Below are 26,542 nucleotides of genomic sequence, written 5' to 3'. Positions count from 1 at the left end.
TAGTAATACAATATCAGAAATGATACAACTGATAAAACAGTACAGAGTACGATTAAGAAATGGTTTCTTAGATCTTTCACCTACTCTGTTAACTAAGACTCCCTAAAACACAGCATAAAAAACCCTAAAAACTATCTCAATGTTCACTAACAGAAACGTGCTAAGTAAGATGGGATGTAGCCATACAATGGATTATGCACAACCATTAAAGAGAATGAAAAAGACTACATATGCTAATATAGAAGGCTGGGCAACGGTCTGATGAGAACATCAGGTTACAAAACAATACGTGAATAAAATGCCTTTGTTTTAACGGATTTTAAAAATTTGCTTGGATATGCACAGAAAAATTTCTCTAAGAAAACTCTACTAAAATTGGTTACCTCTCTAAAATGAGAAGGTGGAAGCTAAAGGAAACTTCCACTTATCATTTACCATCAGAATACCAAAAAGAACCTTTGATTTCAATAATCAAGAGCTCAGCATTTTTTATCTCACTTTCAAAGGCTTTATAACTTCTAACTTTTTAAAAAATACATTACCTACTTTTTAAAGTGATGCATAATTTAGTGAAGAAAAATAAGTACCTAGAGTCTCGGGAAGACAGTTAGGAATATGGAGCACGGCAGACTTGCAGGTTGGCTCACCCAGCACAGATTTAACCCCCTTTTCTCTTTCTTCCCTAAAGACTGGGAATGCTTAAAACATCACTTTTATGACCTTTCATATTGACTAGTAAGAAAGGCCAACCTAGGACAACACAGGCGTAGTCAATATATATATGAATGAATGTGTAGGCATGCTTCTGTTTTCCAATTAAAAGGGATAGATTTGACCTATCCTACCTTCTCCTTTCCTTATTCATATTGTGAATGTGAAGATGATTCACTTCACAATGAACTATGAAAGTATCTTTTTTTTTTTTTTTATTGTTTGGGATTCATTGAGGGTACAAAGAATTTTATTACACTGATTGTATGAAAGTATCTTTTAACTATAAGGCAGTCAGAGCCAACATTCAAGTGGAAAGATGCAAGCAGTTTGGGTGTCTGGTGGTATCATTTACCAGAAAACACCTCCTGTTACATAAGAAAAATATACTTCTATTTGTTTGGCTTGGCACCTGTAGCTCAGCACCTAGGGAGCCAGCCACATACACCAGAGCTGGTGGGTTCGAATCCAGCCTGGGCCTGCCAAACAACAGTGACAGCTACAACCAAAAATAGCCGGGTCTTATGGCGGGTACCTATAGTTCCAGCTACTTGGGAGGCTGAGGCAAGAGAATTGCTTAAGCCGAAGAGTTTGAGGCTGCTATGAGCTATGATGCCACGGCACTCTACCCAGGGTGAATAGTGAGACTCTAACTCAAAAAAAAAAAAAAAAAAAAAATATATATATATATATCTATATATATGTGTATATATGTGTGTGTGTATATATATATATTTCTATTTGTTTAAGGTATTGTGAATTGAGTTCTGTGACCTATAGCCAAAGGAATTCTTAACTGATATTCCTGGAAATCTATTTTAAAAATAAAATAAAATAACTCAAATGCTTTATAGTTTTAGAAAAATTATAGTAAGTCAGAAATATATATTGCAAACCAATTCCCTTCCTAATATCTCTAAATTAAAAAATAAAAACAAAAATAAAAAAAAAAAAAAAAAAACAGGCTTGGGTGCTGGCTCATGCCTATAATCCTAGCACTTCTGGAAGCCAAGGCAGGAGGATCACTTGAGACCAGGAGTTTGAGACCAGCCTGAGTAACACTCAAAACGCCATCTCTACAAAAAATATAAAAATTAGCTGGACATGATAACATGTACCTGTAGTCTCAGTTCCACGGGAGACTGAGGCAAGAGGATCACTTAAACCCAGGAGCTCAAGATTATAGTGAACTATGACTATGCCACTGTACTCTACCCTGGGTGACAGAGGAAGACCCTATCTTTTAAAAAGAAATAAAAAGAGAAAAACAAAACAACTCAGAGGAAACAAAGAGAAAATCATACTCAACATTAATTCCATACAAAAAACCTAGGAATGCAAACACTCAGAATTTATGCATTATACATACAACAAGAAAAAACTCACAGAGTAAAACTGAAGTCTGATCAATGCTGGGACTGTTCTGGACTAATGTTCATTGTTCGATAAATTTCCTTAAGTAATAACAGGGCTGTATCTTCAGATTCCCTATTAAAAAGAAAAAGAAAAAGAAAAAACAGCACATTTACCTAAGAGCCATTTAGTAGAAATGAGCCTCTATGTGCAAAGGTAGAAAACGCAGTTTTTATTCTATTCCACGCTAAGAAGGGTGAATAACAGCAGTATTATCTCAGAGCTGGGTGGATACTGAAGCGCTCCAAACCAGTGGTGTTACAATTCTCCTTGGTGACAGGACATATAAAAGAAGGGCTTTTCAAAATCCCTACCACTCCCCCTGTGAAAGGCATTCCTACAAAAAGCTTGTAAGTACCAAGGGTCTTTGGTTAAAGGCAGATGACATACTGCCATCTTGTGGAAAACTAAAGGGGAAAAATACTGATTTGGGATATCTGAAGAATTCAAATGAATATTAACACCTGATGTATCAGTAAAAAAAATCTCCCTGAAACTGCTACATGTGCTAGCTAGCACCTAAAAACCACTCAAATGTTACTTTAGTTAAGAATACTTACCAATAGCATAAGTGACTCTGAAGAGCAAAAAGATACTCATTAAAACTCTCAATTGGCTTTTCTTGAAGAACGTAGTCAATTCGGCGGCCTCCATTTAACATTCCAACCTTTCCTAAGTAGTCCTCATCCTTGGAAAAATCTGGACTTTCAACAATCTTTTCTGCTAGAATTTAAACCATTTCAATATCAAAGTCAATCACTTAATCATTATCCTTTGACTTTAGCTGACTTTCTGGGTTCAATGAGAATATTGCTTGACACTCGTAGCAAACCGGGGAGCTACCAGGCTCACTTCCCATTCCTCCAAAAAGCCAGGGGAAGAGGGGCTGTTTACCCCACAGAGAGGAGAAAAAGCCAACAGCTGACAGAAGTTGTGTAGATAAGGGTCAGAGAGCATTGCAGAAAGAAAGGAGATAGAATTAGAATCTGAAAAAGTCAAAAACATCACGGCATAAGGACCTGACATTGCGTATGAAGTCTGTAAGGGTACACGTAAACAACAGTATCAGAAAGGTAACTTCTCAGAATCTGAGTCTTTAAAACGCCAGAATACAACCTGAACCATCAACTCTGATATTTCACTCTGGCCTTATAAATCTCAACAACATTTGTAAATTACAGACAAAAAAGTTTAGTAACTGTTAGGTAAAAACCTAGTTTAAAAAAAAAAAAAAGGATGACACATATTTTGAAGTGATGCGATTGACAGTACAGTTTATCAGGACGATTTTCCTTTATAGGAAGAGCTTTTACAATTTAACAATGACCAGGAACTTTTAAGTGTTATGTTCATAAATAACATTTGTATTGGAAAATGTCTCAAATGTCAAATTTACCTTCAACTACTTGCTTTTCTTCCTCTTCTTTGATTTGATTGGCCACCTTCTCCAATTCTTCTTGCAACTGAGTTGAAGAGGTATGAGCGCGGGCAAATTCGTTTAATGTCTGCCAAGCACTTTTCAGAGAGCTAATAAAACCCTGCTTCAAATCAGATCCCATACGAGAGAGACTGTCTTTCAACTCTAAAGAGATAAAGTTGACACACCAAGTTATTAGTCACCACATAAAATTCTGCATTACAAAAATTAAAAGTTAATACTCTTCTCAAAAGGATACTACCTCTTCTTCCCCTCTTAAATGTCAAATATAGAGTATCTCAGCCAAGAACCCTCAAAATGACAAAATGTCATGGGAAGTCTTATTCTGTCGTTTTTTTAAAACAACGAAACTAGGTCCAGCCAAAATCTATACATTTCCTCTCATCAAAAACAAAAGTTCAAATACCATAAAAATATGAGCACAGTAATAGATTTTTTAAAAACCACATGTTAAAATATGAGCTCAAAAGATTAATAAATCACTGTTTTTCTAATCTGTAAAAATGAAGAACTTTGGAGAATTTAACATTCTGATAGAACAATTTAAACTTCTAACTTAGAAATGAAAAAATAAAATCCCTACCCCTTTATTTTTTCCCCTCTTATCTAATAATCACATTTGAATTCAGGGTCTTTGAGTTATCAAATTTCTCATTTTAACTTCAAAAGGTTAAAATTTTTTTAAGCAAAATAAACAAGAAAAAAGCACACTTTTAAGTAAAAGGGGGCACGATCACTTTTTTTTTTTTTTGTAGAGACAGAGTTTCACTTTATGGCCTCGGTAGAGTGCTGTGGCATCACACAGCTCACAGCAACCTCCAACTCCTGGGACAATCACTTTTTTAATTCTTGTTCTTATATTCCCACCCCTTTCAAACTTTTAAATCTAGGGATAATACACATTGTTTTTTTTTTTTTTTTTTGATAATACACATTGTTAACAGGCAAAAGAGAAATCTGAACTCCACTTGCAATTATCAATCTCATAAGTTACTAAATTTTTTAATAGGAAAAGTGTATCTAATTAGCAAGAAAATAATAGCTCACTTGACTTAGACAACATCAAATTTATTTCTTGATTGGTTATTAGCTTAATTGTTATTCGTCTTCTCAATTCCAAAAATCATAACCAAACTCTATAAAACTCTAATTATGCAACTTATTATCAACTTCCCTCCATTCCTAATTATCTCAACAACCAGAATGACATCACAGAGGAATTCATCATAACTTCTTTATAGATCCTCAAATCCTTAGTAAGAAAGTTCTGAGTATGGTAGGCACGTACATGACATTAATTCTATCAGAAAGAATTTAGTGTTAATATTTTCATAATTCATCACAGATTACAAAATGACAAGAAGGGAACACATCTTTACACTACTGGCTTTTTACCTAAATGAAGTCTTTTTCTGCCTTTGTGATGTGGAATAAGAACTGCTTTTAGATCCAAATCTGGAACAATCATAGGTTCTAATCTATATGCCACTGGATCAAGCTGTAAACAGAATTTATGAATAAATAAATGAATAAATTTATGAAAAGCTGTTTCATTCTGAATTACATTCTATGCTTTAGCTAAGTAAGAAAATGAATAATTGACAAACCAGAACTTTTTTTTCACACTCCTTATTTAAATACTGGCAATTTTAAGATTTTCACGTTTATGAGTAAAACTACTTTGTGAGCAACAGAATTACTTCCTTCAACAAAGGCTTCTGGGTAGAAAAATTTATTGGACATTACTGAACTGTTATCTCTTAGGTTAAGAGAGCTGAACCTTACAAAATCAAGGGTCAATACTAACTTCCAAGAATGAGAATCTATTAGCATGAAGAGGACAGGTTCTTCATCTTCTTCAGAGAAGAAGTAAACTCAAATCACTCACCGGATGATAAATATTGAAGAATCCTTTACAGGTAGGAAGCCTGTAATTCTCATCTATCCTATCAATTCCTCGAATGGTGAGAAACATACCAATTGGAGATCCCAAGGCAAAGAATATTTCTGGTTCAAAGTCTAATGAGTCGTAAACAACACATACCTAGGAAGAATCAAACAGGAATAAAAGATGATCATTCCAATGTTACAATATACAAAATTCTTTTGAATTTTCAAAAATTCTTAGAACTACATACTTAAAAGAATCCAAAGACAAATAATACCCCTCATTGACAGCTGTTCCTAGCTAAAAGGACTAAAAATTTCTCTTTAAAATCTAGATAGAGGCTGGGCCAGTGGCTCATGCATGGAATCCTAGCACTCTGGGATTAGGATTGCTTGAGGTCAGGAGTTCGAGACCAGCCTGAGCAAGACTAAGACCCCCATCTCTACTAGAAGGAAAAAAAAAAAAAAAAACAGAAAAAAGTTAGCCAGGTATCTTGGCAGGTGCCTGTAGTCCCTGCTCCTCGAGAGACTGAGGCAGAAAGATCGCTTGAACCCAGGAATTTGAGGTCATTGTGAGCTAGATTTGGCACCACAGCACTTTAGCCAAGGCAACAGAGCAAGACTGTCTCAAAAGATAAAAAAAAAAAAAAATCGTTATAGACTATCATATCCTCTGACTATACTTTTACTTATTGTCTACTTTAATATACTATTAACCTTATTATGCTTATACATAGTGAATGCGATTAAAAGTGCAGACTCCAGAATCATTCCACTTGGTCTAAATCAGTTCCACTGCTTACTCACTGTGTGACCTTGGGCAAGTTTCTTAACCTCTCTTACCTCCACCTCAGTTTCCTCATCTATACAATGGAAATTATAACAATGCCAAACTCGCAAGTGTGGTTGAAAAACAAATAACAAATAACCAAATCTACATAAAGTGCTTAGCACAGAGCTCAGCATATCGTAAGCATTCAATGAGTATTACTTCTAACTACCACCATCTCTAGTTAAAGCAAATTTGTTTCCATAAGAAAAATAATTTGTCCTGCAAGAGCTCCTGTTTGGGGTACCTTGCTAGTCTCTCAAGAGAAAGTACCAACATTTGTATAGCACTCTAATTTATAAAGGTCTTTCATTTCTCAGTGGCAGAAAATACGTCTTTTCAATTTAGTATCTTGAGAGCAAAGAACAATGAACAATATAATATAATCCAAGGAATCAAGAGGTCCAGGGAAAGAGAGTGGTAAGGGAAGAATCATCACTCCCACAGTGAAGCACAGACACGCCTCATGACCTACCCAATACATAGCCAGTGAGTGGCAGAATGGGGACTTAGATCCAGGACTTTTAATTCCAAATCCAATTCTCTTTCTACTACACTAGTCTGCCCCTTCTAACAAAGTCTAGACTTCACATTTCTAGACTTGCCCTTGAATTTGCAAGTTCAATAGTTCTGCTCCCGCAAAAAGGAAAAAAAAGAGACAAAAAGTTAAATGAAAAATTACAAGCTGGAAAAATTATTTACAACATATATAACAAGGGGCTAAGAGCCTTAAATATCAGTAAAGAAAAAAGAAACCCAGTAGAAAAGTAAAATCAGCACTTCACAAAAAATGTCGAAAATACATGAGAAAATATCTAACCTCTCTGTGCTCAAAGAAATACAATGTAGTGCCACTGTCCTTATAAGGTTATCAGAAACATAAATGAAATACTAAGAACAAAGTAAAAATCTATTTTCATATAAAAGAAGTTTCTTTAGAAGAAAATGAAGATGAAACTGCTACATGTTTTTAAAGAATAACACCAGTACTGGCAAAGGAGAGGCGAGAGAGACAACCTTATAAACTGGCAGCAAAAGTGCAAACTGTACCTTCCCGGGGGTTAGCAGCAATAACCACCTGAACTTTCATGTGTAAATCTTATGCCCAGCTATTCCACTTCTACCAATTTGACAAAAAAGAAATAATAAACAATGTGCACAGAAAATTGATTTTTAAATGTTCATCACTGGATTGCTTGAAAGAGTAAAAAACTGGGCCAAGTGCAGGGGGTCATGCCTGTAATCCTACCACTCTGGAGGCAGAGGGGGGAGGCTTGTTTGAGCTCAGGAATTCATGACCAGCCCAAGCAAGAGGGAGATCCTATCTCTACTAAAAAAAATTGAAAAATTAGCTGGGTGTGGTGGTATATACCTGTAGTACCAGTTACTCAGAAGAATGTGGCTAGAGGATGACTTGAACCCAGGAGTCCAAGGTTACTCTGAGCTATGAGAATGCCACAGCACTCTTAACAGGGCAACAGAGTTGGAGACTCTGTCTCAAAATACGAAAAAAAAGTGAAAAACTAGAAATTGCAAACATGCTCAATGTTACAGGTTGAACTGTGTCCCCACAGCAAAGATATATACCAGTACCTCACAAGGTAAATTAATTTGGAAACAGGGTCTTACAGAGATGATCAAGTAAAAATGAAATCATTAGTATAGGGCCCAAATCTAATGACTGGTGTCCTTATAAAAAGGGGAAATTCGCAGGCGGCACCTGTGGCTTAGTGAGTAGGGCGCTGGCCCCATATACCGAGGGTGGTGGGTTCAAACCTGGCCCAGCCGAACTGCAACAACAACAACAAAAATAGCCGGGCATTGTGGCAGGTGCTTGTGGTCCCAGCTACTTGGGAGGCTGAGGCAAGAGAATCACTTAAGCCCAGGAGTTGGAGGTTGCTCTGAGCTATGACACTATGGCACTCTACCCAGGGCCATAACTTGAGGCTCTGTCTCAAAAAAAAAAAGGGATTTTGGGCTCAGCACCCATAGCACAATGGTTACATACACGGAGAATGGTGGGTTTGAACCCAGCCTGGGCCAGCTAAAACAACGACAACTGCAACAAAATATAGCTGGCCATTGTGGCAGGCACCTGTAGTCCCAGCTACTTGGGAGGCTGAGGCAAGAGAATTGCTTAAGCCCAAGAGTTTGAGGTTGCTGTGAGCTGTGATGCTACAGCACTCTACTGAGGGCAACATAGTGAGACTGTCTCAAAAAAACGGGGCAGGGGGTAGAATTTGGGCATGGAGTCAGACATTCACAGAGGAATGATGATGTGAAGAGACAGTGTAAACAAGACATGAAAATGCAGGACTGGGGTGAGGCACCTATAAACCAAGGACTGTCAAAGATGGCCCACCAGAAACTAGAAAGAGACAAGGAAAGACCCCCCCCTCCAAGTTTCAGAGGGAGAATGCCCTGTTAACACCTTGACCTCAGACTTAAGGAATCTAGAACCTGAGACAATAAATTTCCATTGTTGAAAGCCACCCATGTTGTGGTGCTTTGGTACAGCAACCCTAGGAAAAATGCACCCAATAATACGGGGTAAGAGTAAATTATTATATTTCCAAATAGTGAACCATGACAATGCACCCAATAATACGGGGTAAGAATAAATTATTATATTTCCAAATAGGGAACAATGGCACCAACTTCACCAAAAATGAAGTTGTAAAAAAATACTTATTTACATGGGAATGTATTCATAATATACTTTTCAATATATTTTTTTAAATATTTAAAAAATACTTTTAAACATTTTTAAAAACATTTTAAAAAATACTCTAAATACACTTTTAAAAATATTTTTACTATTCGGGAGGCTGAGGCAAGAGAATCGCTTAAGCTCAGGAGTTGGAGGTTGCTGTGAGCCGTGTGACGCCACAGCACTCTACCGAGGGCCATAAAGTGAGACTCTGTCTCTACAAAAAAAAGAAAAAAAAAAAAAATTTTTTAAATGTAGCAGCATATGCCTTAGCAAAAGCATTACATACTTTTCTATTTCTGTTAAAATATGTACATAAATATATGCTCAAACAAGTCAGGAAGGCCCTGCTTAAACAGTTAAGATTGGTTGGTTCTGGTTGACTAGATTATGAGGGTGTGTATTATTTGTTTGTTTCTTGATTTTCTGGAAATGAATGATGCCCACTACAGCAATGACCTGGATTGCCCGACAACCCATTGCTCAGCAGATTCTGCCTTCCTATCTACCTCAGCCCACCCGCCGCGGAGGTGCCTTGTAACACAGGCTGGGTCAATCACCCTGTGTCCCCATCACCCTGTGTCCCCAGCCATAACATACAGTTCAGGATGGACTCAAACCAGGGCAAACAAAATCCCTCCTTGAAACTTTTTCAACTGGACCTAGCAGGATAGATTCCTTTTCTTCTGTGGTCATAAAGCTGTAAGAAGATGAGCCCAGAGCCACCATCACCCAAGATTCTATTTTGTGAATAAAGCCACCTCCCAGAGAGGTGTGCAGGAAATGTCCTGGCAGAACAGAGCCCCTTCTACACTTGCCCTTGACAGGTAGGTGAGGAAACACCTGCCTTTTATTTGCCAGTGTAATTGGAGTTTGCTCATGTTTTAAAAGGAGAGATATTTTAAAAATGCAAACTTTAGGTCAGCACCCATAGCTCAGTGGGTAGGGTACCAGCCACATACACCAAGATTGACGAGTTTGAACCCAGCCTGGGCCAACTAAAACAATAATGATAACTGCAACAATAACAACAACAAAAAATAGCCGGACGTTGTGATGGGCACCTGTAGTCTGAGCTACTTGGGAGGCTTAGGCAAGAGAATCGCTTAAGCCCAAGAATTTGAGGTTGCTGTGAGCTGTGATGCCACAGTACTCTACCCAGGTGACAGCTTGAGACTCTGTCTCAAAAAACAAATAAATAAATAAACAAACAAAATAAAAATGCAAACTTTAAAAATGAGTTGGGCTTAAACAGGATATACTGAATATCCAGTTCCATTTAATGCCTTTAGGAACTCACTTAAAGCAATGGATTCTTATATATACAACTGTAAATATACTGCAAGTAACACTGTCTAAAAGAATTTTAATATTTCCAAGCCATTCAGATACAAGTACATTAAAGAATTTTTTTGTTTTTTTTTGAGACAAGAGTCTCACTACATTGCTCTTGGTAGAGTGCTGTAGTGTCACAGCTCACAGCAACCTCAAACTCTTTGGCTTAAGCGATTCTCTTGCCTCAGCCTCCCAAGTGGCTGGGACTACAGGCGCCTTCCACAACGCCCGGCTATTTTTTGTTGTTGTTGTAGTTGTCATTGTTGTTTAGCAGGCCTGGCTGGGTTCAAACCCGCCAGCCTCAGTGGATATGTCCAGTGCCCTAACTGCTGAGCTATGGGCACCAAGCCTTAAAGAATATTATTGGCTCAGCACCTATAGCTCAAGCAGCTAAGGCACCAGCCAAATACACCAGAGCTGGTGGGTTCAAATCCAGCCAGGGCCTGCCAAACAGCAATGACAACTACAACCAAAAAATAGCTGGGTATTGTGGCGGGTGCCTATAGGCCGAGGCAAGAGAATCGCTTAATCCCAGGAGTTGGAGGTTGCTGTGAACTGTAATGCCACAGCACTCTACCCAGGGCGACAGCTTGAGGCTCTGTCTCAAAAAAAAAAGAATATTAAATGCAGCATTTTTTTCTCCAAGGGAAGACTTATGAGTACTTTTAAAAAACTTAGTTGAGGGCGGCACCTGTGGCTCAAGGAGTAGGGCGCCGGTCCCATATGCCGGAGGTGGCGGGTTCAAACCTAACCCCGGCCAAAAAAAAAAAAAAAAAAAAAAACTTAGTTGAGTGAATACAGTAAGTTTCTCTCACAGAAATTTAAGTATATTCTGAACATAACTTCCTAGCTATAGCCACTTTTGTTGTTAGTGGCTGTGCAGATTAATGCTATAAAATTATGAGTGGTGGGGTGGCGCCTGTGGCTCAGTGAGTAGGGCGCGGCCCCATATACCGAGGGTGGCGGGTTCAAACCCAGCCCCGGCTGAACTGCAACCAAAAAATAGCCGGCGTTGTGGCGGGCGCCTGTAGTCCCAGCTGCTCGGGAGGCTGAGGCAGGAGAATCGCGAAAGCCCAAGAGCTGGAGGTTGCTGTGAGTCCTGTGACATCATGGCACTCTACTGAGGGCGGTAAAGTGAGACTCTGTCTCTATTAAAAACAAACAAACAAAAATTATGAGTGGTGGAGAAACTGAAATAAAGACGATTTTGAAAGTTAGATGACATGTTCTGTACATGTTCAATCCCTTACTTTGAGTATTATTAAAGAACCATAAAATTTTTACTAAGAGAAAAATCAGTTTTCTCCACAAAGCCCTAAATGTTAAATAGAATATTTCAAGAATTTAAAGCCAACCTAAATGATAAAGATGTATGATTCCAAAATAAAATATGAAGCCCTAGTCAGCATATAAACTTACCTGCCCTGTGCCAACTTTGAAAGAATCATAATCAACGCGCACAGAAGAAACGTAAGCACCAAGTGGAAGTCTCCTCTGTGACTCACTGGCTTCAGAGGGGAGAGAAGCCGTTTCTTTAGTTCTCTGAGCACTTTCCTCTGGTCCTTTTGTAGAAGCGGGTGTCACTGCCTTCTTTTCTGATGCTGCTTTTTTCTTTTCCTATGAAATAGCAAAATGTCATAATATAATCTTGAGAATAGGTTGAGTTTTCAGGTATTATTACAAAATATGTTCTCTCAATATTAAGGAATGACTAGTAATTTCTTAGGCATAATAACAGCACTGTTATTATGAGACGTGTCATTTTTAGATACACATACTAATGTTTGGAGGGGAATGTTTGGGGGGAATGCCATGATGTCTATAATTTACTTTACAATTCTTAGGAAGAACGACTAGGAAGCAAAAGAAAAATATGGCAAAACAACTATGATTCATTAAGTACTATCTTTAGGCAAACTGAAAAAATATTATTTTGAGCAAAAGAAGCCAGGAACAAGAGTACATAATGTTCGTTCTACTTATATGAACTTGCAGGATGGACAAACTAGTTTATATAGTAACAGAAATCAGAATAGCAGTTGTGTGGTGGGAGAAGTTAACTAGAAAGAAGCATGAGGAAGCTACCTGAGAGACAGGAGTGTATAGTTTCTTGTTTTAGGAAGTGATTACACAGACACATACAACTGTAAAAACTTACTGACTTATTGTACTAAATGCTTCAGATCTATGCATTTCTTTTTTTTCTTTTTTTAAAGTCTCACTCTAATGCCCAGGCTAGAGTGCTACGAGCTTAGCTCACAGTAACCTCAAACTCCTGAGCTCAAGCAATCTCAGCCTTCCAAGTAGCTGGGACTACAGGTGACTGCCACAACATCCAGCTAATTTTTCTATTTTTAGTACAGACAGGGCTCTCGCTCTTACTTAGGCTGGTCTCAAACTCCTAAGCTCAAGGGATCCTCCTGCCTCAACCTCCCAGAGTGCTACAATTACAGGCCTAGATCTATGCATTTCCATAAACAAATAATACATAAAAGCTTTGGGTGCAACAGTATAAAAGGTGTTATTTCTATAATGAAACAAAAACCATTCACAATGGTTTGTAATTATGCCCTGAATACAGCCCCAACGGTAACATCAGGGGAATGTAAACAGTTGTCATGGGGGACTTGTCTATACCCCACATACACGAGTTTCAGCAATTATTCCCCAGGCTATGAATGATTTTTTTTTTTTTTTTTTGTAGAGACAGAGTCTCACTTTGTTGCCCTCGGTAGAGTGCCGCAGCGTCACACAGCTCACAGCAACCTCCAACTCCTGGGCTTAGGCGATTCTCTTGCCTCAGCCTCCCGAGTAGCTGGGACTACAGGCACCCACCACAATGCCCGGCTATTTTTTGTTGCAGTTTGGCCAGGGCCGGTTTTGAACCCGCCACCCTCGGTACATGGGGCTGGCGCCCTACTCACTGAGCCACAGGCGCCACCATTTTGTCTTTTTTACGGGCTTCTGCATCACTAATGTGTACATGAAACAAATGACTTAAGGCATGGAGCACCCAGCCTGTGCACAGGAACAGATACTAACACTCTTGTCTTCTACCCTCAGTCTAACCACTGTGCTCAGCACAGACAGATAACTGGGGATCTGCTCACAGGGTGGTTGTCAGGCTCAAGTGAGATGAAGAGCTCTTTGTAAACTATAATTCTAGTATGATCTGACATGCAGGGAGAAGCTAATAACCTTTCTCAACACTTAACCCAATACTGCTTGTCCTACGTCTCCAGTGTCTCTGGAATTGCTCCCTTCCTTTCCACTTCCTGGCTCAGACCTTTTTAAATGCTTTTTAGCAGTTGCTTTGTTTTATACCATTTAGAACTTTTGCTGTTTGATGATTAATAAGATTTTAGTACATGTATGTTTCCTCATCTCTTTAGATGACTGGAAAGACTGGGAGAGAAAAAGTAAGCTATTATTGGGTGCTAAGCTTTACATGCTCATTCTAACCCAATGTGAAAAGTATTATTATTCTAATTTTAGAAATGAAAGAAATCAAGGATCAGAAAAATTAAACAAATTACTCATGAATATTTATTTGAACCACAAATTAGGGTGATCAACTTATCTATCTGTCCAGAACTTAACCAGTTTTTGCACCAGAAAAATCTAAATATTAGTTTTAAAACTCAAAGTCCTGTGTCCTGGGAATGTTCTCCATCTTAGGAAAACCAGGCTGGTCAAGTAGCTTAATTTGTATTTAAACTCAGTTCTGACTGACTCCAAACTCCAGCCTGCATCACTGTGCTCCACAGATAGAGCACACAGCCATACCTTGGCATAGACAGGTAGGAAGCTAACTAGCTTACCTAACCACTGCACTATTAAAAATTTCTAAAATGTGGGCGGTGCCTGTGGCTCAGTGAGTAGGGCGCCGGCCCCATATGCCGAGGGTGGAGGGTTCAAACCCAGCCCCGGCCAAACTGCAACAACAACAACAACAAAAAAAAAAATAGCCGGGCGTTGTGGCGGGCGCCTGTAGTCCCAGCTGCTCGGGAGGCTGAGGCAAGAGAATCGCGTAAGCCCAGGAGTTGGAGGTTTGTGTGAGCTGTGTGACGCCACGGCACTCTACTGAGGGCGGTACAGTGAGACTGTCTCTACAAAAAAAAAAAAAAAAAAATTTCTAAAATGTAAGTGAGCTGTTCACACCAGGAATTTTAGGGTTTTTCTGAGAACAGATATGAACTTTACCAGTTTGGCTGCTTTATGTTCTACAAAGTTAGCTATTTTCTTTCTGGGTCCAAGGGGTATCCCCATCTCCTTCAGGTCACTGACTGTGCACATAAGCTTCAAAAGGAAACAAACAAGCACACTGATTAAGGAAGCTAGTGACAAAGGAACTAAAATTAGAATAGGAAAATTATACAAAGAAACTATATCATCTAAAGTAATCTAAGAGCCAATTTTTTTAAAGTTAATCTTTTTGGTTTTAAACCATGTATTAGTTTAGGCTATAAAACCTTTGGACACCACAACGTTCTACTAACAGAAAACCCATGCATGTTGTACAAAATTCCAAAGCTATAAACACTCAATGACATCTCTTCCCTCCACTCCTGTCCCAACCACCCAATCCTCCCCTCAACAGCAATTGCTGGTAATCTGCTCTTTGCAGAGATATCTTATATATACACAGCATCTGTGTGTAACCTACTATGCACACAGACTGAACTTTGCTCTTTTCATGTAATGTATCCTAGAGATCAGTATCCTGACATGCCTCATCCATTCAACAGTGCAGGGTGGTCCATTACGTGGATACACCATAAATGATTTAACTAGTATCCCACTACCCAATACTGAAGAAGTTTCTACAGTTTTGCTATACTGTAGCAAATGAGATAGGTTCTGTTGATCTGTTCTTAAGATGAATTTGTACGTAAGTTGGAACAGGTCCATTTACCTGTAATAGCCTCCATGTGTAAGTGCAAGTTGTATGTAACTCAAGGATATTTGTACCTCAAGGATTTCCTGTATTACAAACAGTGCTGCAGAGAGTATCCTTGTAGATATTCTTAACTATTTCCCTACAGAAAATATTCCTGGCTGTGAATTGCTTCGGCAAAGCGTATGTAATTTTTATACTTTAAAAGATACTGCCAAACTGCCCTCCACCAAGGCTATATCAATTTACACCAGGCCACACAGTATGTTATCAAACTTTCTACTTTTTTTTTTTTTTTTTTATTGTTGGGGATTCATTGAGGGTACAGTGTAAGCCAGGTTACACTGATTGCAATTGTTAGGTAAAGTTCCTCTTGCAATCATGTCTTGCCCCCATAAAGTGTCAAACTTTCTACTTTTTAAACTGACAGGTTAAAAAGAAAATCTCGTTCAACTTTCAATTTGCATTTCTGAGTTTTTATATGATAAGAAGACATTTGTTACTCCCTTCTCTATAAATCAAGTTTATATCCTTCGCCTATTTATCTACTACATTATGGTTTTCCTGTAACTGATTTGTAGAAACTTTGAATATAAAAGAAATAAGTCCTCTGTAATGAGTGTATCAAATATTTTTTTCCTAATCTATCACTGGCCTTCAGATGTTATGATTTCTATTGTCACACAATTTTTTCTTTTATGGTTTCAGGATTCATATTTAGAAAAGCTTTCCTAAAAGCAGAGAGAGGGAAGGAGGGAGAGGGGTGGGGCCTTGGTGTGTGCCACACCTTCTGGGGGCAAGACATGATTGCAAGAGGGACTTTACCTTACAAATGCAATCAGTGTAACCTGGCTTACTGTACCCTCAATGAATCCCCAACAATAAAAAAAAAAGAAAAAAGAAAAGAAAAGCTTTCCTAGATTATAAAATATAAAAATTCTTCTGTGTTTTTCAATTTTTTTAAAATATCAGCCTTTGCCTTACCTGGATTATATTTTTATATCAAAGTATTTAGATCATTCTTAATTTTCGATCTTATACATAGGAGAAAAATGTTAAACAAAAATGAATCAAATTATCATCAATACCAGAGATTCCATATCAATCTTTTCCTTTTCAAACGTGCTAACATATTCAGCAAGGTTAAGTGCTTCCAGAGTTTCTTGCAAAGTTAGGACTTCATTTTTATCATCGAGGTCACATGTCTCATCCAAAGTCAGCTTTGGCTCTTCAGGCATCTTAAAAAAAAAGTAGGGGAAACATTACAAAGTTCAGAAAAAACTACCATAAAATGTCTCCTGATCTATGGAAAATCTTAAAACAATTTTGCTTTACAGAGAAATCACAATTTTAGGTAGAGTTCTCTGCCAAAGTTTGAATATTCTGAAAATTGTATGAATTTAATAAATCATCCATGCCATTTCATATTATTTACATTATTTAAAATCATAAGCTTTTATTAGCCTGAGCAAGAGCAAGACCTCATCTCTACTAAAAGTAGAAAAAATTAGGTAGCCATTGCAGTGTGCATCTACAGTCCCAGCTACTTGGGAGCCTAAAGGCAGGAGGATAGCTTGAACCCAGAAGTTTGAGGTTGCTATTAGCTAGGCTAAGGCCACAGCACTCTAGGCTGGGCAACAGAGTAAGACTTTGTCGAAAGAAAGAAAGAGAGAGAGAGAGAAGGAAGGAAGGAAGGAAGGAAGGAAGGAACAATGGGAGGGAGGAAGGAAGGAAGGAACAATGGGAGGGAGGGAGGGAGGGAGGAAGGAAGGAGCAATCACAAGGTTTTACATTTAAATTTATAATGTCTAAGAAAGAAGACTGAGAAACTCAATGAGCTACAGGATTCTACTACACTTCTAAACCTCAGTGTATTTTGACACTTAAAAACATTTTCAGGTAACAATTCCAATTTTGGAAAACTGTTCAAATCTAACTGTAAATAAATATAAATGTTAACTGGGCCATGTGAAAATACCTGCTTTTCCTGAAAATGTGGCTGCTTCACAATTCCATTAGCAACAGAAAGAGGCCCAGGAGACTTTGATAAATCCCAATCTTTTTGATTAGACAAGATGTCAAACAATATTAAAGAACCTAAGAAAAAGAAGGATTTTTGCTTTATAATGTAGTAGGTGCTTATGTAACACTAAATAAACTCTTTTTTCAAAGTGTACAGGCTAAAGTGCATAAAAAAGATGTTAATCAAGATCTAATAACCAATATTCTTATTTTATCAAACAGTAGAATTTAAAATACATGGCATTCCTACAGAATACTAGAGGTGAACAGCAAAAGCTGAATCTAAACTCAAAGCATTCATTTCTACCCTTTATAAAACTTAAGATCGATAATTCTAAATATTATACAAACAATGTCACCTACATTGCAAGCAAAGATGACTTAATGAAAATTATGTTTAAAATGTGTATATTTTACAGTTTTACCTAAACTGTGACCAGCAACAGAGACTCCTCCTTTGAAATCTGGGTTCCGACTCATAAAGAGTGCATGCAGACAGTTTATCTCCATTCCTACTTTTTCCACAATTGTCTGACAGTAGGTAGGGCTATTATAAAATAAAATATCTAGCAAGGTTTCATTGGTAAAGTGCCGAAACCGACCGATACTGGGTAAGGTGATTTTCTTAATATTCCTGTTTAAAAAAAAAAAGTTATACTTAGCATCCACCTTAAATCTACCAACTTTTAAAAGTTTAGATATTGATTCCCAAAAATACACTGAGTAAAAATCCCTATAGATTAAATATGACTTGACTGTGCAGACTAAGTTATAAATCAAGATAAAACAAGAGAATTGTAACTATAACTATACCATGAATTTTGGGATTCTCTAAAGAACTGGTATATTGCAGGGCACAGTGGCTCATGCCTCTAATCCTAGCACTCTGGAAGGCTGAGGTGAATGGATTGCTCGAGCTCAAGAGTTAGAAACCAGCCTGAGCAAGAGCAAGACCCTGTCTCTAAAAATAGCCAGGTGTCCTGGCGGTGCCCATAGTCCCACCTACTCAGGAGGCTGAGGTAAAGAGAATCACCTGAGCCCAAGAGTTTGAGGTTGCTGTGACATATGACACCACAGCACTCTACCCAAGGTGACAAAGTGAGACTCTGTCTCAAAAAGAAAAAAAAAAAAAATTGATATATAAAGTAACATATGCAAACAAAGATTTTTGATTTTATTTTTAGAGAGGAAAAATTACTCTTCCATTTTTCTTTCAGTTAATTGTAAATCTGGACACCTGACAAAAATAGTGGGTAGAAAGGACAAAAGAGAATGTTACACAGAGAATAAAAGATGCTATATGGAATGAAAACTTTCCTTGCTTTGAGAATGACCAAAATAAAGTTCATGAACATCCACAGAGAAAGAAAACACCCCCATAGGGCGGTGCCTGTAGCTCAAGGAGTAGGGCGCCGGTCCCATATGCCAGAGGTGGCGGGTTCAAACCCAGCCCCGGCCAAAAACCACAAAAAAAAAAAAAAGAAAAGAAAACACCCCCATAATAGGGCTTATGACAGACAGAATGCTGTATGTAGAATTTGTTTTATTAAAGCATGTGCCCTGAACATTATGATGTTCACTAAAATCCAGGCATGTTACTGGTCTTGTGTGCCAGCATAATATTACCTATATTTGTGGTTCTCAATTGGGAGTATTTAAAATTCAGTAGAGTATTATTAGTTGTCACAGTGCCTGGTAAGCACCACTAGAATTTAGTGGCTATCAGATGAGGGATGTTAAGTCTTACACAGCGAAGAACTGCCCTGCCAAGAGCATCTCCATTGAGAAATAACACTCCAAATGAGCAGTTCTCAGCGAAGAGCAATTTTAACCAGGCATCATTTGGCAATTTCTGGAGACATTTCCCCATTGTCACATGGTGGAGAGAAGGCACGCTACTGCTGCCTAGTGCGTGGAGAGGCCACCAAGCAACCACTGTGGAGATGACAACAGTATTTAAAAACCAGCCGTGTCTTAGATTCTCTTGAATATTCATAACAGGAATACGTACACAACACACACAAGCACGCAGAAAAGCAACATGCAAACTTTACAGTCAGTATTTAATCACATGAGACAGCAAGTTATAATTTTCAATATTATTTGTTGAAGTGATAAACTATTTCATATTATGGCTTAAATTTTGCATTTAAATTTGACTAGTCTGAAATCAGTTATAAAAATCCACAAACCTGTCAACACCTGTGGCATCCCCACGTAGGGAACTATGCCAATGAACTGGAAGAAACTCCACTCTGCTTATTTTCCCATCATCTAAAGATTTCTTGAAATGTGTCTGCAGCAATTTGAGAGAAACCACCCTAAAATCATCCACTTCAACAACAACAAAAAAAAAACAGAAAAGATAAATTGATTAAATAGTCCTAGCTGTATAGCTAGTTAGCAATTATCTCAAATATGCCAGTATTTTTTATAATATGAAGATATATTTTGGCTAGATGCCCATAGCACAGTGGTGAGGGCGCCAGCCACATACACCAGGGCTGGCAGGTTCAAACCCAGCGCGGGCCAGCTAAACAATAATGACAACTGCAACAAAAAAATAGCTGGGCATTGTGGCGAGCTCCTGTAGTCCCAGCTACCTGGGAGGCTGAGGCAAGAGGATCGCTTATGCCCAAGAGTTTGAGGTTGCTGTGAGCCATGATACCACGGCACTCTATCCAGGGTGACACAGTGAGATTCTGTCTCAAAAAATAAAATGAAATAAAATAAAAACAGAAAAATAGAAAAACTGAGGCAAGAAGATCACTTGAGATCAAGTTGGAGGTTGCTGGGAGCTATAAGGCCATGGCCCTACCCAGGGCAACACCTTGAGACTCTGTTTCAAAAAGAAAAAAAATAGGACGGCGCCTGTGGTTCAAAGGGGTAGAGCACCGGTCCCATATGCCGAAGGTGGCGTGTTCAAACCCAGCCCCGGCCAAAAAAAGAAAAAAAATAGGCAGCACCCGTAGCTCAGTGGGCGCCAGCCACATACACAGGCGTGTGCCAACCTGACCTTGGCCAGCTAAAACAACAATGATAACTGCAACAAAAAACCAGCCGGGTGTTGTGGCAGGTACCTATAGTCCCAGCTACTTGGGAGGCTGAGGCAAGAGGATCGCTTAAGCCCAAGAGTTTGAGGTTGGTGTGAGCTGTGATGCCACGGCACTCTACCCAGGGCAACAGCTTGAGACTCTGTCTCAAAATAATAATAATAAATAAATAAAAATAAAAACAAATTAAAAGAATACCCAAACCCCAGAAAGCCCTTTTTAACTTTTCAATATTTTAGAGGAATATATAAATGCCTGCAAAACATTAGGTTTACTGCCAGGAGAACTGGAGGCAGCATAGAGCCCCAGGGAAGGACTCTGGAATCCAACTACCTATCATGGGATCCAGGCTCCAGGACCTACTGACTACAAGGGACCGCAAGGGACAGCTTCACTCACACCAGCCCTCAGTTCTTCACCTAACAGTGGCGATAACAGCAACAGTACCTAGACTCAAAGGTTTCCTTGTGAGGGTTAAGGGATAAGTGACAATACATGCAAAGTATTCAATAAATATAAACTATTATTATACACTAAAAATAAAATTTCAAAAGTTTAAGTCAACCAGACAGATTACCTGGTTCCATTAAATAACTTCTCACAACTCATTACAGGTATAAATTAAACACTGTTCAACACACAGGTACTCCTAGGTGCTGAAAGTGCTCAGGCAGCGGCTGTCAGAAGATCTAAATTATTTCCAAGATCCTTTCTAATTTTTCAGACTCTAAGATTTTATGAATTATACATGGCTAAGAGCAAATCAAGTGCAAAAAAAATATTTCCCACTGATCATTCAAATCTCCTTTTAAAGCTCCTCAGCAAGTAGTATATTGCTAGGAAGTAAGCTAAAAATTAATACTTAAAACCTCTTCTATTACTTCTCAGATCATTCCATGAAATAAAATGCAACAAACACTTACCACATTCAACTATGCTTCGAAAGCGCAAGTCACACACAGGTCCAATTCCATGCACCATGAACACCAAATGGTCAACCTGAGGCATTTCCCCTATTAAAAAAAATATATACATCATACATAAAAGCTTGCAATTGCTTTGGGTTTTCCAAATTCAATAGAAATATTCTAGATATGGCAGTGCTCGTAGCTCAGTGGGTAGGGTGCCAGTCACATACACGGAAGCTGGCAGGTTCAAACCCAGCCTGGGCCAGCTAAAACAACAATGATAATTGCAACAACAACAAAAAAAAATAGCTGGACATTGTGGTGGGCACTTGTAGTCCCAGCTACTTGGGAAGCTGAGACAAGAGAATCGCTTAAGCCCAAGAGTTTGAGGTTGCTGTGAGCTGTGATGCCACAGCACTCTACCCAGGGTAACAGCTTGAGACTGTCTCAAAAAAAAAAAAAAAAAGAAAGAAAGAAAAAAGCATTCTAGATAACCCTTTTGTCATTACAAACTTGCCAAAGAAATTCATAACCCTGCCATGTAAGACTCATTACCCTCTACCAAATAGAACAATTTGTACATCATGGCAAATAATAGCAAACCAGAACACGAAGGGAAGGAAGTACGCTCTGTCCCCAGCAGCTATCAGCATGTGATGACCAGCAACTTTGTGCCTACAGAGCCTCCATAACTTCCTGAGTGCTACAGAACTCCCCAGGGCACTAAGCCCCACATGGATAAGAAATTTGCCAACATAAAACTTTAAAATTTTTTCCCCAAATCCTTCAGATATCAGATTCATACACTAATTTTTCTACTTCAGACTTCATAATATGCATACCTATTTATTTTATAATGTTACTACATATAAAACAATGAAACAACATTACTGGAACCTCATCAAATTAAAAAGCTTCTGCGTAGCTAAGAACACAGTAAGTAAATCAAGCAAACAGCCCTCAGAATGGGAGAAGGTATTTGCAGGTTATGTCTCTGACAAAGGTTTAATAACCAGAATCCACAGAGAACTCAAACATATTAGCAAGAAAAGAACAAGTGATCCCATCTCAGGCTAGGCAAGAGACTTGAAGAGAAACTTCCCTGAAGAAGACAGGTGCACGGCCTACAGACATATGAAAAAATGCTCATCATCCTTAATCATCAGAGAAATGCAAATCAAAACTACTTTGAGATATCATCTAACTCCAGTAAGATCAGCCCACATCACAAAATCCCAAAACCAGAGATGTTGGCATAGATGTGGAGAAAAGGGAACACTTCTACACTGCTGGTGGGAATGCAAAGTAATACGTTCCTTTTGGAAAGATGTTTGGAGAACACTTAGAGATCTAAAAATAGATCTGCCATTTGATCCTACAATTCCTCTAGTAGGTATATACCCAGAAGACCAAAAATCACATTATAACAAAGATATTTGCACCAGAATGTTTATTGCAGCCCAATTCATAATTTCCTAAGTCATGAAAGAAGCCCAAGTGCCCACTGACCCACGAATGGATTAATAAATTGTGGTATATGTACACCATGGAATATTATGCAGCCTTAAAGAAAGATGGAGACTTTACCTCTTTCATGTTTACATGGACGGAGCTGGAACATTCTTCTTAGCAAACTATCTCAAGAATGGAAGAAAAAGTATCCAATGTACTCAGCCCTACTATGGAACCAATTTATAGCTTTCATATTTAAGCTATAACCCAATTATAGCCTAAGAATATGGGGAAGGGGGCAAGGGAGGGGGGAGGAGTGGAAGGGGCAGGATGGGTGGAGGGAGGGTATTTGGTGGGACCACACCTATGGTGTATCTTACAAGAGTACATGTGAAATTTACTAAATGTAGAATATAAATGTCCTAATACAATAAGAAAATGCCATGAAGGCTATGTTAACCAGTTTGATGAAAATATTTCAAATTGTACATAAAACCAGTACATTGTACCCCATGACTGCATTAATGCACACAGCTATGATTTAATTAAAAAAAAAAGACAATGAAACAAACATGAAGTGTATATAACTGTGAAAATAGAATCCCTTCTTAAACAGCATCACAGGGGAAAATAAAGCACATACACTAGAGCAGAGGTTGGCAAACTACACCCCTTAGGCCAAATCTTGCCCACCACCTTTTTTCATTTTTATACATAACTTTTTAATGGAACATGGCCATGCCTGTTTACATATAGTCTATAGCTGCTTTCACACTACAATGGCAGAGCTGTTTAGTTATAATGGAGTACACATGGCCTGCAAAGCCTAAAGCATTTGCTATCTGACCCTTTACATAAAGTCTGCCAACCACTGTACTAGAGTAATACAAACCAGCAAGGCATGAAAATATATCCAAAAGTACTGCCAAAGCTTGGTTCCAACCAGCAAACTGCTTCTCTATAATAAAACATATTTTAGAATCTACATTGTGTGATTTGGGTATCTTCAACAGAATTCCAGATTTTAAAATAACTACATATGCATGTTTTCACTCATATGAAGGAGCTAAAAAAAGTAGATCTCATGGAGGAGAAAGTGAAAAGATGGTTGCAGAGGCTGGAAGTAGACAGGAAGAGAGGTTGGTTAATGGGTATAAAGCTACGGGTACACAGAAATAATAAGTTCTAGTGTTCAACAACACAGCAGGGTGACTATAACCCTACTCACTACAGTTAATTTATTTTCTATTTCAAAATAGCTAGAAGATTTGAAATGTTCTCAATACAAAAGAATAAATGTTAGGGCAATGGATATCCTAATTACCCTGATTTGATCATTATATATTGTATGCATACATCAAAACATAACATATACTCCATAAATAATATGTATCAAAACAAATAAATGATATAAAAATAAAATCAAAAAGATATATGCCAAACTACCTGATTTCTACATGCTATGTCAGATGATCCTAACAATTATGTTTCTTTTTTCAACATTCTAAAGAATGATGCTAAAATACAGATGACTAATTAAAAAAAAGAAAAAAAAAACTAAAAATAAATAAATAGAGATGACTACAAAAGATCTGTCACACACCATTGGGAATTTCATCAAGGTTATCATCAATTCCACGCTTTACAACACGAGGCCTTGTCTGTCCATCTTGTGTGGTCCCCCATTCATCTGGCACTGAGGAAGGCTGGAACTGAACAATAACCTTCAAGATACAACACAAGTACGACAAAGCTCATTATGAAATTCTTTCCACTATAGACTAGGTAATTTATTTTAATACATGATAAACTACACTTCGTATTACTAATAATTTACAAATCAAGTACAGTAGAACCTCTGTAAGTTGACCATCCAAGGGACTATAACGAACTGGTCAATATACAGAGGTGGTCAACATAAGGAACTAAGTCTACTATTACTAATAGGTACACGTGGTACATACCCAGTCTATGAAAATGAAGTCAGGGTGGCGCCTGTGGCTCAAGGAGTAAGGTGCCGGTCCCATATGCCAGAGGTGGCGGGTTCAAACCCAGCCCCGGCCAAAAACCACAAAAAAAAAAAAAAAAGAAAATGAAGTCAATTGGCTCAGTGCCTGTAGCTCAGAAGCTAGGGCGCCAGCCACGTACACTGGAGCTGGGGGGTTCAAACCCAGCCTGGGCCTAACAAACAACAGTGACAACTTCAACAACAAAATAGCCGGGCATTGTGGCAGATACCTGTAGTCCCTGCTACTTGGGAGGCTGAGGCAAGAGAATCGCTTAAGCCCAGAGGTTGAGGTTGCTGTGAGCTGGAACGCCACAGCACTCTACTGAGGGCAACAATGAGATTCTGTCTCAAAAAAAAAAAAATCTATTCTGTTCAATTAACCATATTAAATTCAGCCCTGTGCCATACATAAATTTTAAAAAATACATATAAAGATAGTATGCAAATGAGGAAGATAAAAGCAGAAGGCTTTTATTCTTCATTTAATGCCTTTTTGAACCATTTAAACTTTCTTGGCCTATGAACATTTTAATTTCTTTCAGTATCGATAAGGACTATAAAAGTGATCAGGTTGAATTTTGTGTTTTATACTTTCATGTAAAAATAATTAAATGATGGTGGTGCCTGTGGCTCAAAGGAGTAGGGCACCGGCCCCATATGCCGGAGGTGGCAGGTTCAAACCCAGCCCCGGCCAAAAAAAAAACTGCAAAAATAAATAAGTAATTAATTAATTAAATGCCTAATTCTCAGAAACTACTGTATGCCAAGCCCTTTAACAGTTACTTTTACATAAATTACTTCATTCAATCTAAAATATGACCTTAAGAGGTAGATATTATGACAGATGAGGAATCTGGAGCTCAGAGAAATTTAAGACGGTATATCAAAGAACCAAAGAATCAGAACACTACTACTGATCAGTATCTTTAAAAAACAAAACAGGAAAGTTCACAGAGACAATACAAACAAAAGAAAAAGAATATATTTTTACTTGAAAAGTTAAAATGAACCATTTTGAAGGGCAGGTAGGCAAACTATAGCCTTCAGGACAAATCTGGCCACCATCTGTTTTTGTAAATAAAACTTTTATTGAAACTCTCATACTCATTACTTTACATGTGTATTATCTTTGGCTGCATTCACACTACAATGGCAGAGTTGGTAGCTGCAACAAAAACCATATGGACTGCAAAGCCAAAATACTTACCCTCTGACCCTTTAAAGAAAAACTTGGGCAACTCTGATCAAATGAAAAATGTATCAAGTACCTTCTACAGTACATACTGAACTTCAGTTAACATACTGCCATACAGAGAAACTTCATGAGGTAATGAATTGTGTTTTTGTTTCTAGCATCAATGTGAACTATAGTAAACTACTTTAAATGCAATACACTTGTTATAAATACATCCCAACTATAAAAGTCACTGAAAATAAACTTTTTTTTTTTTTTTTTTTAGAGACAGAGTCTCACTTTATGGCCCTTGGTAGAGTGCCGTGGCATCACATAGCTCACAGCAACCTCCAGCTCCTGGGCCCAAGCGATTCTCTTGCCTCAGCCTCCCGAGTAGCTGGGACTACAGGTGCCCGCCATAGCACCCGGCTATTTTTTTGTTGCAGTTTGGCCGGGGCTGGGTTTGAACCCGCCACCCTCGGCATATGGGGCTGGCGCCCTACTCACTGAGCCACAGGCGCCGCCCTGAAAATAAACATTTATCAAACACACACAGCAAAATAATTACTAAAATGAACCTAACACTTTAAGTCTTAAACAATACCATTACCTTTGGATTGTGCATAACAATCGTCTCTCCACTTGGAAACTCTAATCTACGGTGCCACTGATTTGTAGTTACAGCTTTTTTATATTCAGCCTACG

At 38.2% G+C, this 26,542-nt stretch overlaps 1 protein-coding gene across 4 annotated transcripts in view; it reads right to left on the bottom strand.

Moving 5' to 3' along the window:
- The window catches only part of SEC23IP (SEC23 interacting protein), a 50,343-nt gene that overhangs the window by 7,178 nt on the left and 16,623 nt on the right, over window positions 1-26,542 (bottom strand). For 3 of the 4 annotated variants that reach the window (XM_053584535.1, XM_053584537.1, XM_053584538.1), the window contains exons 5-18: window positions 26,448-26,537; window positions 24,259-24,379; window positions 21,219-21,308; window positions 19,435-19,576; window positions 17,668-17,876; window positions 17,199-17,317; window positions 16,309-16,458; window positions 14,527-14,622; window positions 11,743-11,940; window positions 5,451-5,606; window positions 4,958-5,060; window positions 3,521-3,706; window positions 2,685-2,847; window positions 2,098-2,199 (exon numbers count right to left, since the gene is read on the bottom strand). In XM_053584535.1, coding sequence (XP_053440510.1) covers window positions 2,118-2,199; window positions 2,685-2,847; window positions 3,521-3,706; window positions 4,958-5,060; window positions 5,451-5,606; window positions 11,743-11,940; window positions 14,527-14,622; window positions 16,309-16,458; window positions 17,199-17,317; window positions 17,668-17,876; window positions 19,435-19,576; window positions 21,219-21,308; window positions 24,259-24,379; window positions 26,448-26,537 — 1,905 coding nt within the window. In that variant the 3' untranslated portion in view covers window positions 2,098-2,117. The remainder of the gene's footprint in view (window positions 1-2,097; window positions 2,200-2,684; window positions 2,848-3,520; window positions 3,707-4,957; window positions 5,061-5,450; window positions 5,607-11,742; window positions 11,941-14,526; window positions 14,623-16,308; window positions 16,459-17,198; window positions 17,318-17,667; window positions 17,877-19,434; window positions 19,577-21,218; window positions 21,309-24,258; window positions 24,380-26,447; window positions 26,538-26,542) is intronic. The other variant, XM_053584536.1, reaches the window with a different exon arrangement.

Source organism: Nycticebus coucang, chromosome 3, assembly GCF_027406575.1.
Source record: "Nycticebus coucang isolate mNycCou1 chromosome 3, mNycCou1.pri, whole genome shotgun sequence".
Lineage (NCBI taxonomy): Eukaryota > Metazoa > Chordata > Mammalia > Primates > Lorisidae > Nycticebus > Nycticebus coucang.
This window is presented reverse-complemented; position numbering and strand designations above follow the sequence as displayed.